General features: G+C 45.7%; 1 protein-coding gene across 2 annotated transcripts in view; it reads left to right on the top strand.

Annotated features, from left to right (window-relative positions):
* LOC115457897 (zinc finger protein 436-like) overlaps positions 1 to 15,499 on the top strand; it is a 118,099-nt gene that overhangs the window by 57,973 nt on the left and 44,627 nt on the right. For both annotated transcript variants that reach the window (XM_030187576.1, XM_030187577.1), the window contains exon 3: positions 5,594 to 5,720. In XM_030187576.1, coding sequence (XP_030043436.1) covers positions 5,594 to 5,720 — 127 coding nt within the window. The remainder of the gene's footprint in view (positions 1 to 5,593; positions 5,721 to 15,499) is intronic.

Consider the following 15,499-nt stretch of genomic DNA (forward strand, 5'->3'; position numbering starts at 1 on the left):
TCCTAAACTGACCTCTGACCTGGGGCCCCTTAAGCCAGACATTTGGTCTCCAGTCTCTTACATGTTATTATGATTGATTTCTCATATTCCTAGTACTAACTGCTAACTAAACTCTGGCATTCATTAAAGGGGTCAAAAGCCAATCTTACTTAATAGCATACATATCAGGTTATTACTTCCAGGAGGCCAGTCCTACACTTAGCTATAATTAATCAAGGAGAAGAGAGCTGACTAGTTCTGACCTCTTCACCTATCAGCTTATACATTGAACCAGCCAGAACTATGGCTAAGTCAAACCACATGTTGATCTCCTCAATGCAGTCCTTGCTTGACCTCTTAAACAGCAGACAAAGAGTAATACAGAATTTAACAGATATTCTACACAGACACAAACCTTATTAATTTACACAGAATACAACATATTCTAAATATCAAAAACTTGTAAATACTAATCTATTGCCTCTCTCTCTCTAAATAGTATTTTCTATCTAAGCATTTTAAACTACAATTAATCATATGTCTGGCTCATTCCTTTATTCATTCATAATAGTTTACAGCTGTGCCAGCTAGCATTGGCAATTCACAAGGGACAGAGTTTCATTTCTCACTGACCTTTCTAACCCTTTTGCTCGACAGCTAGAGTTCAATATAATCTGAACCATCTGGCATACCTTCACTTCACTTACAAAGTAAAAGTTGAAATTTGAAATAAGAATTCAATTCAAATACCAAGCTTTTAACAGAATTAACCCTTCATATGATTTCTTATATATATATAATTATGCCATGGCTGCCTCACTTGGGCTGGTGTAATATTCAAGGTAGGTGAACCCTTTGGGCCAGTTGGGCAATGTAAACTCAAATGAAGCCTGAGGCTAGGCAGGCCCCAACTGGTAGCATGCGAGTCTCCTCTGGCAGAGATGAGAGCAGAGGGTGGCGCCTAGGACACCCTTTGAGGGCTGGCCTGAAAAAGTCAGGACCAGCAGATGGCTCTGAAAAGAGCCCATGGGGGCTGGCCCAACAGTCAGAGCCAGGGAGTAGTGAGACCCAAGAACTGGAGGTCCAAAGGCCCTAAGGCCTGGGACAAGGCAGGAACAGGCCAAAGCAGGGCTGAAGACAAGGCACGCACAGACTGGATGGCCAGATGCAAAGGCAGCGCTGGAGTGTCCAGAACTGCTATAAATATGCCCCAGCCAGTGATGTCATTGCCAGGCACCCTCAAGGATTTCCCACTGCTGGCCCTTTAAATCCTCGGCTACAGCATGTGCGCCTAGAGGGAGGGGCCCGTACCAGCAGCGGGAGGGAATAGGGCAACCAACCTGCCGCATCGCAGGAAAGCCCGAGGGCCCGGGTAGAGCCACTGGGTCTGACTCTGGCAACTCCCCCCCCCGGAAGTGGAAGATGACTTGGGGCATGAGTCAAGTTCTTTGTGTTTTCTCTCCTGAGTGATGTGGTAAAGAAAGAGGCATCTGATGTTGCATGGAAGTCTGTGGGGACAAGGGCAGAGAAAATTCCCTGGTTATGATAGCGTAGTGGGGGAAGGGGCTAGTGGAAAAGTAGAAAATCCATAGCTATTTCAAGTGATGAAAGAATGGTGTTTGTTCTGGTTATGTGGTAAAACTGGGGGGAAGGGCTAGAGGAAAAGCCAAACCCTATAGCTAACTTAAAGGGTGAAAAGAAGTGGTGTTTAACCCTGAGTTTGTAAGGTAGCACAGTGGGGAAAGAGTCAGTTACTATGAAATACCCCATAGCTACTTGAATGGTTGAAAAGGAATGTGATTTAATCCTTATTATAAATGATATAGGGAAAAGGTCCCTTGATTGTTTCTAAATTGAGTCATGCCTAGAGCTGTGCTGTATAAGACCAGTAAGAAAACCTGGTCTGCATTTGTGTGAAGTGAGAAAAGGCAGGATATTTAAGTAAGAGATTGCAGGAATATGTGGAATGTATTTTGATGACCCAGTTTCTGTTATCTGCTGTTTAGTTTGGATATATTAAAGATCCTGCATCTTACTGAATGGTCTTTAGTTTGTGTCTCATTGTGGGTGACCCAAAAAGGTGGGGTGTGGGGGGGGGGGGGGGGGGGAGGCATCCCAGAGCAGAGGGTAAAAGCCTTATCCCTAGGGCCAGAAGGGGGTGCCCCAGCAGGAGATATCACACTATTCATAACTTGCTCAGCAGTTGACAGTGTTAATGTGCAGTCTTGAAAATTTGTCTGCTCTTTATTTAAAAACAGAGTAGGGGTGGGGAAGATAGGTTGACTCAACACAACCGTGTTTCGGCGCCATAGCGCCTTCTTCAGGAGTTTATAAAAACAACTATAATAACAAATATAAAACATAAATATTGCAAAAAATATATATATCTATATAAATAATTCTCACCTCTCTCACCTGCTGAAGCTCAATCTGTGCTGAAGCTCACTCTGTGGGAGGCAAACACAACACTCACTCTCACACTCATGCACCACTGTCACTCATAGACCCGCCCCCCCAGCCAAGCCCCTTCCGGACATAATTCGCAACCCCAACGTTCTAAATGAAGCCTCCAAATTGCTCCAAACCGGAAGTGTGAGGCCTCAGAGATATCCTGTTTGCCCAGGCCTCCAAACCGGAACTCAGAACTCTGAAGCGCCGTATGCCCCGCCCTCGCGTCAGAACGTCATGACGACGAGGGCAGAGCACACTGCAGGAGCAGGACACAAACTCAATCTCCCGGCTGGGACAACGACGCTGCAAATGCTATCTCCCCGTGCCCGGCCCTCAGCGACTCGGCGGCCATGCCTCACACCGAACCTGCATCACAGAGGGGTTGCGGGACAGCTGCCTCGCTGACGGTACGTCGATGCTGAAAACCCGATCTCCCCGTGCCCCAAAACCTTGCTAGCGCCCGTTTCATCTCTCCAAGAAACGAGCGTTTTTTACTAGTATATATTAAATCTCATATGAACATCTCAAAAGCGTATAAAGGAATAAAAACAGATAGCATACATAAAAAATCATAAATATGTAAATGAAGTCATAATATTCAAATCAATAAAGATAAATAATATCAAATAATATCAAATAGTATCAAATAATATCAGATGTCATTAAAATGGTGTTGCAAGGTAGATGAATGCATAAATAATACAAAAACAATTGCATATAAAAAAATACATAGAGGAATATATAAAAAATGCATGTAAATTATGGTATAGTTTCATGTATGATTTTCATAAACTCTAGACAGGAAAAAACAATTAGTGTACGATGTATTTTTTTATATATTCCTTAACTGGCTATCCACTGATATTCAGCGGGGGATAACCAGTTATTCCCCACTGAATATCCCTGGTTAGCAGCTATCCGCCGATTTTTAAACTGGGTTTCGCAGCCATATGTGAAAACATGGTATATCTTTGGCTGGTTTAAAGATAACTGGTTAAGTGTGACTATTTACTTAGCCGGTTATCTTTAAACCACCCAAAACTAAAGCGAATATCCAATGCCGTTCACCAGAAACAGCCCAACATTGAATATCTGGGCTTAGCGCCGATCGTGAGAGTTAGCCAGTCTAACTCCCGCGGTCTGAATGTCAGCCTCACTGTTCCCTCGAAGTTGAGCAGGAGTCCTCTAACTGCACTGCTGCCGGTCAGGGGTGGTACTTCAATATTGTGTTTTCAATGGCTAGAGACAGGCGGGGTCTCTGGAGTCCTACAGAGTCTGTCCCTCACTGTTGAAAATGTAATAGTGAAACTGCACCTTCCCCTGGCAGGACTTTAGATGGAGGACTCATGCTCAGCTTAGAGAGAACAGTGATTGACCTTCAAGTTCTGTCTATTACAAAGCGAATGTTCCTCTCCATGAGGTCCCTTAAACGTATCAAGCAGTTCCTACCGTTTGACCTATTAGGTCTCTAATCCACTCTTTCGTATTGAGCCATTTTGACTACTGCAATGGGATATACACCGGCTGTAAAGAACACACCCTTAAGAAACTCCAGACGGTGCAGAACACGGCGGCAAGATTACTATTTGGCAAATCTAGGTTTGAGGCAGCAAAACCCATTAGAGAGAAGCTCCACTGGCTCCCAATTAAAGAACGTATCGAATTCAAAATCTGTGCTCTTACCCACAAGGTCGTATACGGGGACGTTCCAGCATATATGTTCAGCCTGATTGACCTCCCTCCCAGAAATTCCAAGTAGCCGTCCCGCACCTATCTCAATCTCCACTATCCTAACTGCAGGAACCTAAGATACAAACTACTCTTCGCCTCCTCTTTTTGCTTTATGTGTCCTCGTTACTGGAATGCTCTACCTTCAACATTAAAAGAGACTGCTGATCACAATCTGTTCAAGAAATCCCTAAAGACTTATCTATGTGATAGATCTTACTCCTCTGCTGCTTAACTTCTTGCCGTCCCTCATTCGTTTCTCCTGTTGTTTCCCTCCCTCCCCTTCATGTACCTTATTCTCTGTTTTGAACTAGATTTACTATGATGTTCTTTTCATAACATGTTGTAAGCCACATAGAGCCTGCCATAGTGGGAATATATGGGATATAAATGTTCTCAACAAATAAATTATAAACCTCTGTTTGTTTACTTTATTTATGACTCTTTCAATAATAATGTAAAGCGCTGTGCATATTTTGATCTAAATTTTTTTTAGCACTGCTGTCATAAACTATATCTAAATCCCACTACGCCCAGTAGTGTTAGTTTCAGTATAATGCAAGAAGATCACTTGACCGTAGAAAGTCTATGTACTACAATTATATTAAGTTGTAAAGCCATGACCACTGTGTCTCATTATAAAGTAAAAAGTCTTGAATGAATTAACCACAGCCATCCTCTGATCAAATCACAAATTAGAGGCTCTGAGTAAAAAGCAATCATTCTTTGCCATTACTAAATATGAATAAAAACATTGTCTGGAAAGACTCAAAAATGTTAACTTTAATCTTTCATGGAAAGCTATCCAGTTAATGAAAATAACAATGAAACATGACTTAAGTTATTTTTGAATATCATTGCAAGTGGCAGCCATAAGTAGTTCACATTGCATAGATTTTTTTTTAAGTACATGTGCTAAGACTATTAGGAACAAACAAAAAAGGAGGACTTACAAATAGTTATCACCTATGTACTCTATGCAGTTCTATTTGGACAAAAATAATCTGTTTGACACATATTTGCATATGACCATATCATTCATTTTTAATTCATGTAGCTTCTAATTTTCTCCCACTGGAATGTCACAGTTTGAAGGAGTAACTGGGGTCAGTGGGGTGTCAGAGAAAGATGAGATTAGTGGCATGTCTTAATGAGTGACTGGGTTACTAGATGTCAGGGTTTCAGAGAGTAACTGGAGTCAGTAAGCATTAGGATTGTCAAGGAGTCACTGTGGAGTCAGTATCACTGTTGTTAGTTGCTAAAGTTACTGATTGTGTGCAGCATTGCTTGTATGTTAGAAGGATATGAATGTTAATATCTTATGAAAAAGAATCACCAGTGTTGTCACTATGTTGATGTTTTCATCTCTCCTGGCTAGTGAAAGATAATGTTCCACCATATCTGAATCTTGGTCTCCTCTATGATTTTGTTACAGGCATCTGTCATATTTCGTGATGTGGCCGTCTGTTTCTCTGAGGAGGAATGGGAGACATTGGAAGAATGGCAGAAGGAGCTGTACAGAAACGCAATGAAAGAGATCCATGGAGCTCTCATCTCACTTGGTACAACAGTTTTTCTGCCTGTTTCTGAGATTTCTCTTTCTACTTGTTCCTTTACAAAACAACCAGCTTTGCCCCTTTTTGGCCTTTACTTTCTGCTGTATTTAATATTCCCTGCATGTCCGATGTCAGACTGGCAGTTATGTGAAGGCCCTTTAGAGTTATATGGACTCTGTGGTTCCTAGGAGAGGAAGATATGTCTGAAATTTTTATTTAATTTCAGTTTCTTATATACCGCATGCAAGCCCAAAAGTTATTGAAGCTAATCAGTGTATAGAGGCAGCAACATTAGAAATCCAGAAGGGGGGAGTCAGGTGATGTTGCCTAAATGAGTGAACGTCCATTAGCTCCGCTCCACTCTGACTGGGTTGAAAGGTACATGCAAATCTGCAAATTCTTATCCTATTTGCCCGAGGGCTTTCTGAAGTTCGTAAGCGCAACTTTGAGGGGTTTTTTGTTCTGCCTGAGCAGGTATCACGCGGCATGCCAGTAAAGACCCCCCCCCGGGTAGGGAAGGAACGAACGCTCACACGGAACCCCAAGATGGCGACAGGTTCAGCAAATGTGCCAACTGGAAGCTTACAAAACAGCTCACAGTGGTTTTAGACAGCCAAAGTTATAGGCATCTGTTGATGAGTAATTAAAGAAAACTTGGAGAGATAGGGGGCCCGCTTGCAGCAGATCAAAGAATGGAGTTGCCTCTTGCCGAGGACTTCTCAGTGTGTCAAGGACCAGGAGAAAAGGGTTGGCAGAATAATGTCCGCATTATCGGTCACCCGGAGGCAGTGAAGGATAAGGAGCTATGGGACTTTATCTAAACCTGGCTACCACGTCAGCTGGGTTTCATTTTCCATGATTCTTTGATGAAAGTGGAACACGTTCACCATCTGGGGGCACCCAGGGAGGGGGACCAGAGGCCCAGACCAGTGATGGCATGCATACTGAACTACACAGATAAAGAGAAGGTCATGCAGCTCTTTTGAGCTCAGCGCCAAGTGGACTATCAGGGTGTTCAAATTCTTCTGTTCCAGGATTATTCACCCAGAGTCTCCAAACAGCGCAAGCTGTTGGGTCAGCACTGTAACCAAATATTCTCTAAGGGAGTGAGATTCACAATCTTATACCCTGCCAAGGTGCATGTGTTTTATGATAATAAAACTTTGTTCTCCGAGGACAAGCAGGGTCAGTATTCTGACTGATGGGTCGTCGTCCGCGACGGCCCAGGAGACCGGAAAAAACTTCAAAAGCAAAGGAATCCTCTGGAACGTTCCGTCACGCGGGCCGATTCACCGCGCATGCGCGAACGGCTTTCCGCCTGCGACGCGAACGTGCACTGCTCAGTTCTTTTCAGTCCACGACTGGGAAAGTTGTTTTTTCTTCACGTTCCCTTTTTCAGCTCAGGAGAACCGTTTTTTAGCGTTCATCGCCCAATTTATCCCCTTTTTTCTTTCTATTCAATTTCGTTTAGTCAAAAATAAAAAAATAAAAACAACCCTTTTTTCCTTTATTTTATTAGTTTTCTTCTTCCCCTTTGAAGTATCCTTAATTTTTTGACGCGGCTGCCTTTAGACTGGTCAGTTGGGCTGTTTTTTTTCCTTTTTGTGCCCCTTTTTTCTTGGTACCATCGAGCCTTTGGATTTTGCGACCGCCGTTTTTCCCTCCAAGTCATTGAGGACACCCAATGGCTTCAAGCATTGTACTCTGTGCAACCAGACCATCTCCAGTACCGACCCCCACGCGTGGTGTCTCCAGTGTCTTGGGCCCGACCATCTCCCAGCTGTGTAAATTGATGAAAAAACGGACCCAAGTGGCTCGAGAGGCTCAGCGTGAGAAACTCTTTTCGGATCGGTCCGGTCCTTCGACGTCAGCTTTGACATCGGTACCGAGGTCGGCGGCATCAACGTTGAGGGAGGCATTGACATCAGGAGTCCAGTTAATGGCTGCCGAAAGACCGCATCGAGCTGGGAGCAGCGAGGCATCGAGTGGGTCTCCACCTATCTCGAGGCCTACTGCTATGCAGGCCCCCCCGGGACCGCTCTGAGTCAGACCCAGCCCTGAGGAGGCGTGAGGGTTCCACGTCCTCCTCTTCGGTACCGAGGAGTCTCGATGATGGGCGTTGACCGAAGGCTAAGAAGCACCGTCATCGTTCTCCTTCTATGCACGGTACCGAGAGCTCCGGGGAGCTGAGGAAGTCGGCACCCGAGAAGCGTTGGCGCCGGGAGGACCGCTCACCCTCCGTTCAGGAGGTGCCGATGCGTCGGTCATCTGGCAGCCTGTTACCGGCTCCCGAGCCCCTTCAGACTCTGCAACCGACTCCTGCACCAGCCCCCCCAGCCTTTACCGATGGCAACTCTCGACGAGCGTATCAGGGCCCTTCTTCCGGAGCTTCTGGAAGGATTGCTTTGCCAGTCGGCCTCGGTGTCGGGGGTGCTTTCGTCTTCCGTACCGACTGCCGAGGCAGCATCTGGGCCATCGCCTTTGAGGAGGCCCCCGTCCCAGTACCGGCGTCGGCTGCCACCCTGGTTGATTCCCCCTCAATGCCGGTGGAAGAAGCTTCGCCGGAGTCCAGGCAAGGCAGGGGTCGACTTCTCGACACCCCCACGAGGTTGTTGATCCTCGACGTCGAGACAGGCTCGGGTTCGGGCTGCTCTTAGGGAGCTCTTGTCTGATACCGATGAGGAGCGCTCGTGGGATGATGAGGAAGACCCTAGATACTTTTTGGAGGAAGAGTCGTGTGGGGTTCCCTCTGATCCTACTCCGCCAATTGAGAGTAGAATGTCTCCACCTGAGAGTCTCTCTCATCTTTTGTTCGGGAAATGTCTAAGGACATTCCATTCCCTATAGAGGTTGTGAATGAGCCCAGGGCCGAGATGCTCGAGGTCTTGGATTATCCTTCTCCGCCCGCTGAGGTTGCTACGGCCCCCTTGCATAATACACTGAGGGAAGTGCTTATGCGAAATTGGTCGTGCCCTCTTTCTAATCCGGTTGTCCCCAAAAAATCCGAGTCCCAGTACAGAGTCCATGGAGAGCCTGTAATGGTGAAGGCCCACCTTCCTCACGATTCCATGGTGGTGGACTCTGCTGTCAGAAGAGCCAAGAGTACTAGAGACTATGCCTCGGCACCCCCAGGCAGAGAGTCTAGGTCCTTGGACTCTTTTGGGAGGAGAACATATCAGGCCGCTATGCTCACCGCCAAAATTGAAACTTACCAGCTCTACACGAGCATCCACTTGCGGAACTTGGTGAGGCAACTGTCTAGTTTAGTTGAAACACTTCCTCTGGAGCTTGCTGAACCTTTTCACCAGGTGGTCAGGCAGCAGAAGGCATGTTGCAAATTCCTGGCCAGGGGTCTTACGACACTTTTGATGTGGCATCCCGAGTAGCTGCTCAAGGTATAGTGATGCGCAGACTCTCATGGCTGCGTGTCTCTAACCTGGATCAGAAGACCCAGCACCAAATGGTGGATGTTCCTTGCTGGGGGGATAATCTTTTTGGAGAAAAAGTAGAGGACATGGTCGACCAGATAAAAAAACATCATGACGCCATGGATTCTCTCTCCCGCTGGACGTCTTCTGCTACCGCCTCCTCTTCTAGGAGGTTTTTTGGAGGGAAGAGGAATGCTCCCTATTCCTATAACAGGCATAGGTACACTCCTGGTTCTCAGAAGCTGGTTCAGGCTCAGCCCCAGCATGTGCGTTCCCGTCAACGCCGTGTGCCTAAGGCCCCTAGGGCTCCCCAGCGAAAGCAAGGGACGGGCTTTTGACTGGCTCCAGTGCCACATAGCCTCAATAACAGTGTCCGTGCCGGATAGCTTGCCTTTCGGGGGGAGGATTATATTTTTTCACCAAAGGTGGCCTCTTATAACCTCCAACAGGTGGGTTCTTCAAATGATCCGGTTAGGATACACTCTCAATCTGGTATCCAAGCTTCCAAATTGCCCACCGGGAGCTCAGTCCTTCAGCTCCCAGCACAAGCAGGTACTTGTAGAGGAAATCTCCACCCTTCTAAAGGCCAATGCGGTCGAGCCTGTTCCACCAGGGGAAGAAGGGCTGGGATTCTATTGCAGGTACTTCCTTGTGCAAAAGAAAACAGGGGGGATGCGTCCCATTCTAGACCTAAGGGCCCTGAACAAATTCCTTCTCCGAGAAAAGTTCAGGATGGTTTCCCTGGGCACCCTTCTTCCCATGATTCAGGAAAAGGATTGGCTATGCTCTCTGGACTTAAAGGATGCCTATACTCACATCTCGATACTCCCAGCTCACAGGAAGTATCTTCAATTCCAACTGGGAACTCAGCACTTTCATTACTGTGTACTGCCTTTTGGCCTAGCATCTGCGCCCAGGGTCTTCACAAAGTGCTTGGCAGTTGTTGCAGCATCGCTACGCAGACTGGAGCTACTGGGGTTTGTAATCAATTATCCCAAGTCCCACCTTGTCATGATACAGAAATTGGAGTTCATTGGAGCTCTGTTGGACACACGGACGGCAAGGGCAGACAATCTCCTGTCCCTAGTGTCCTTGGCTCGAGTGTCTCAACAGATCACAGCTCGGCAGATGTTGAGACTTTTAGGGCACATGGCTTCCACAGCTCATGTGACTCCCATGGCACGCCTACATATGAGATCAGCTCAATGGACCCTAGCTTCCCAGTGGTTCCAGGCCACAGGGAATCTAGAGGATGTAATCCATCTCTCCACCGAGTTTTGCAGATCCCTTCAGTGGTGGACCATTCGATCCAATCTGACATTGGGATGTCCATTCCATATTCCTCAGCCGCAGAAAGTGCTGACGACGGATGCATCTCTCCTAGGGTGGGGAGCTCATGTAGATGGACTTCACACTCAAGGGGCTTGGTCCTTCCAGGAAAAACAAATGCAACAAATAAAATAAAATAAAAAAGATCTTCAGATCAACCTCTTGGAATTATGAGCGATCTGGAACACTCTCAAGGCTTTCAGAGATCGGCTGTCCAATCAAATTATTTTAATTCAGACAGACAATCAGGTTGCAATTTATTACACCAACAAGAAGGGGGGCAACGGATCTTGCCCTCTGTGTCAGGAAGCCGTCCAGATGTGGTTTTGGGCCCACCACCACAGCATGTTTCTCCAGGCCACTTATCTGGCAGGCGTCAAAAACAGTCTGGCTGACAGGTTGAGCAGGATCATGCAACCTCACGAGTGGTCTCTGAACATGGATGTTGTCCACAAGATCTTCCGAGAGTGGGGCACCCCCTCGGTGGATCTTTTTGCCACTCAGATCAATCACAAAGTCCGTCAATTCTGTTCCAGACTTCAGGCCCACGACAGACTAGCATCAGATGCTTTTCTCCTGCATTGGGGGACAGGCCTGTAGTAGAGAAGACTTTGCTGAAACTCAAGCAAGACCATGGAACCATGATTCTGATTGCACCATTTTGGCCCCGTCAGATCTGGTTCCCTCTTCTTCTGGAGTTGTCCTCCGAAGAACCGTGGAGATTGGACTGTTTTCCGACCCTCATCACACAGAACGAAGGGTCGCTTCTACATCCCAACCTCCAGTCTCTGGCTCTCATGGCCTGGATATTGAGAGCTTAGAGGTTGCTTCTTTGGGTCTGTCGGAGTGTGTCTCCCGAGTCTTGCTTGTTTCCAGGAAAGATTCCACGAAAAAGTGTTACTCTTTCAAATGGAGGAGGTTTGCCGTCCGGTGTGACAGCAGGGCCCTAGATCCCTTTTCTTGTCCTACACGGACCTTGCTTGAATACCTTCTACACTTATCAGAGTCTGGTCTCAAGACCAACTTCGTAAGGGTTCACCTTACCATCAACGTGTAGAAGGTCAGCCTATCTCTGGACAGCCTTTAGTAGTTCGCTTCATGAGAGGTTTGCTTTTGTCAAAGCCCCCTGTCAAACCTCCACCAGTGCCCGTTGGAGTTGTTCCAGTTATATATTTTGCTTTTTATTAAACTGAGCAGTGCACGTTCGCATCGCAGACGGGAAGCCGTTCGCGCATGCACGGTGAATCGGCCCGCGCGACGGAATGTTCCAGAGGATTCCTTTGCTTTTGAAGTTTTTTCCAGTCTCCTGGGCCGTTGGGGACAATGACCCATCAGTCAGAATATTGAGCCTGCTGTCCTCGGAGAATACCTGCTACAGGTATGTATCTTCATTTTTTTTATGTATCCCACTGATCTGAAGAAATTTGTGAACAAACTGTCATGATCACTCCTAGAGCTGCATAGAACTTCGTTGGTGGCATTGAGGAGATGGTGCAGGGTTGGTACCCTGTCACCCGTTGGCTTTTCCCTTGGGAGGATGATACATGGATTACAAGTTTGAGGATTTTGAAAGGTACCGGTTACTATGGGCGACATGTTCTTCGTTTGTTTATGTGCTGGGATGTCGGCCCTGCGTGCAGATGCATGTGGACACCTGAATCTACAGGAGTGCTTCTGCTTAGGTGACAGAGGATACGGTATCCTCACGTGGTGGCACCCCGTTCACCCTTTCCATTATGCTGCGAGGAGTGGTTCATTATAGCGAGCTTGCAATTTTAACAACTTTGACAGGTTGCGTTTGTAGTGCATGAGAGCCCACGTGGTCAGCATTCAGCAGGACAATTCATTTTTGAGGGGGTTTAACTCATGGTCTGGCAATGAAATAGGGTATGTTTGGTTATCAGTTTGCTGTTATTGTTGTATTTCACTGTATTATGAATGGGGTAATTTAGTGTTCAAATAAGTGCGGGGGGCGGGGGTGGAGAAGGCCTACAGAATGGATTGTTTATGTTTTTGTTGTGGGGGTGGTGCTATTTAGGGCAGGAGGGGGAGGATTCCAGAGGGTGAGGGGCTGGGGGTGTCTATTTCTGGCAAGGATTTGTGGGAGTAGGTCTCCAGTTTTTCTTTTGTCTGCCTCTACATCTAATATATATGTGGTGTCTTTCATCTTCAGTGCTCCATTTCCAATGAACATGTAATAGTGCGCTGGAGGGGCCTAGCTTTTAAAAAACAAATGCAGATGCTGTTAGATCTACAGGCCTTGTATAATATCAAGCACTATAAATATAAATTACACCAATGGAGCAATAAGATAGGAAGTTATTTGCATCTTTAATGAGGCACCTTTCACATGACTGACCCTGACCTCTTCTCTCTTTTCAGGCAAGTCAGTACCTGTCTCACAATAGCATTTTGCCCGGTAAGGACCGGAAACCTGTTCTTTCCCCTTCTGTCACCAACTAGGCACTGCATTAACTTTAGGTTCCTTTATGCCCAGGATTAGGTAGCCCGTTTACTCCCTGCAGCTGGTTCTCTGTGAGGAAGGTTCCTCCTGCCCTCAGTCAGGTTGCTGTCCTCCTTGTCGCTTCTTTCTTCCCCTATCTCCTGGTCGCCATATTCCCTGAGAGAAATGGCCCCACCTGTTTCCAAGCCTCACTTTGACTCCCAGAGACCAGGGTATACTGCTTACTGAGTCAGGAGCAAAGGCGGGATCTAAGTCCTGGCATGTCCCTGAGGACCAACTCCAGGAAAGCACTACAGGTGTGGAGCACCTACCTTTTTGAGGCCATGCCAGGTTTTCTCCCTTCCAGGGTTCTGTGTCTGTCCTAAGAAAAGACCTCACTAAGCACTTCTGGAAAGGGTTTAGAACCTGGGGAATCTGCCCTCTCTGCAATTATACTCGTCCCTCTCCTGCTGCAAGCCTTACAGTGGTGCACAGCCAGCTATCCAGGTAAAATTCCTCTCCCTTCTTACAGTATTTACATGGCAATAAGATATGGAGACGAGGGTGTCTCATACATCACACCATCTCCAGCTTGTTTCTGTCTGACTGGCATTCACATGATGTCAGTACATGTCTTACTTCATAATATATGCCCAGTGGTGTTTGTAAAAATTAGGGAAGTTGACTTCCCCTTGTTGCTTCAGCAGACACAGCTTAGCCATGGCAATCCTTGTTGTTTCTCTCTCCAATAAAATCTCGTAATCACTCTATGAACCTCTGCATAAAAATCTAAATTGAAATAGATGTGTATCATACTTAGAGGATACATAATGATTGCAATTGTGCAATAGATTTCATGTGTTACTCATGTTAGAACTTCAGGATTCCCAATCTAACTTTAAAATACAACGCCACTTTTATTTAACTTGGCAGCGATATATTTTTAGTTTGGCACATCGGGCCCGTAGTAATATTCTTAACCAACTTGGGGCTTTATCAGGTTCTTGTTAACGTTTGAGGGCTAGGTTTCGGAGAAGGGGTATGTTCCCTTTAATTCACATTACTAGTGCTGAGGGATTTCTTACATTGAGCAGGGTGGGGGGATGGAGGGGTGTTTCGGGGGGGGGGGGTGGAGATGGGGTTTTTCTTAAAGTAGTCTAGATGAGGGGTTCTTGGCCTTATTCTCTGTAGGTTTATTTCTCTGGTTTGGGTGGGTGCTAGGGCAAGTTGGGCTGGGTAGGGGTAGGATATTATGGAATCTTTCCTTGGATGTTGGACTTAATTGACCTGTCTTCCTTTGTCTGTTTGTGGTTCATTCAGTATTCTGGGTTTGTATTGTTGTAATGACTATTCGGGGTTATCATGCAACTACTGTTATTGGTTGTAATGTGGGGGCAGGGTGGGCTATGGGATTTGTATAGGGGGATAGAGAAGTGTTATCATTTAGTTGAGGCGAGACTCACCATGTACAACTTCGGAGGGTATGGTTGTCAATTTGTTGTAAATGATCCTCAATGTCTGATTATTTTGTTGATCTATCAATAAAATTGTTGAACTATAAAAGCCTTTTCTACGTGTACTTTATAAAATTACTCCCTAAGGCCTTGATAGGAGGCGAAGGGGGTGTGGGAACTGGGGAATTGTTATTGTTGAACTGGGCACTCTGAAGAGTCAACTAAGTGCTTAGCGCTATAGTGAGTCTCTTTTTGTTGGTATAGTAGAGAGAGGGAACAAAGTACAAGCAAAAGTCCAAACAAAAAAACAGCACCAAGGGCCTTAAAAAGAGAGACACTGTTCTTTAATTGTAAACCATTGGTTTTACAATGAAAGAACTGTGTCCCTCTTTTTAAGGCCCTTGGTGCTGTTTTTTTGTTTGGAGTCTCTTTTTGTTACCAGGGCAGGGATTAGCTTTTTGTTAGGGGGGGGGGGGAGGGATGGGGGAATCTGGTGATTTGTTATGTCTTCAGAGGGAGTTTGCCTTGATTTCTGTATGGGGGGTTTATTCTAATCTGTGTTTGGTATATTATTGTTATTCCTTATTTGTTACTTAATACTACTACTACTACTACTACTTAACATTTCTAGAGCGCTACTAGGGTTACGCAGCGCTGTACAATTTAACAAAGAGAGACAGTCCCTGCTCAAAGAGCTTACAATCTAATAGACAAAACCTTTTCAATAAAAATTCATTGCTACAAAAAAAAATACCCCTTAAAGGCATAAATTTTATAGAAGAGTGGCCATGGGGTTCATAAGTTACTGTGCAACTTTGTAAGTCTAAGTGCTTTGAAAATATGCCTCGTCAAATTCTATGAAGGTGTCTGTTTTATAAAACCATCATAGGCAACTATGTGCCTGTATAAAATAGGGATTTAGAACTGTGTTCAGTAAGGCACAAATTCTCATGTATGAATTAAAACCTGCTCTGAAGCAGTTGCACATAGACTATACTCGGGTATTTTATACCATGTTCATGCACTTCACAACTCAGCCTACTCTTTACCCCTGGAAATGCTTGCACACAATGCATATATAAGTTTACACCATCTTGTCAGTGCACACAGGGGCTCATTTTCAAAGCACTT

This window comes from Microcaecilia unicolor, chromosome 14, assembly GCF_901765095.1.
Source record: "Microcaecilia unicolor chromosome 14, aMicUni1.1, whole genome shotgun sequence".
In the NCBI taxonomy this organism is placed as follows: Eukaryota; Metazoa; Chordata; class Amphibia; order Gymnophiona; family Siphonopidae; genus Microcaecilia; species Microcaecilia unicolor.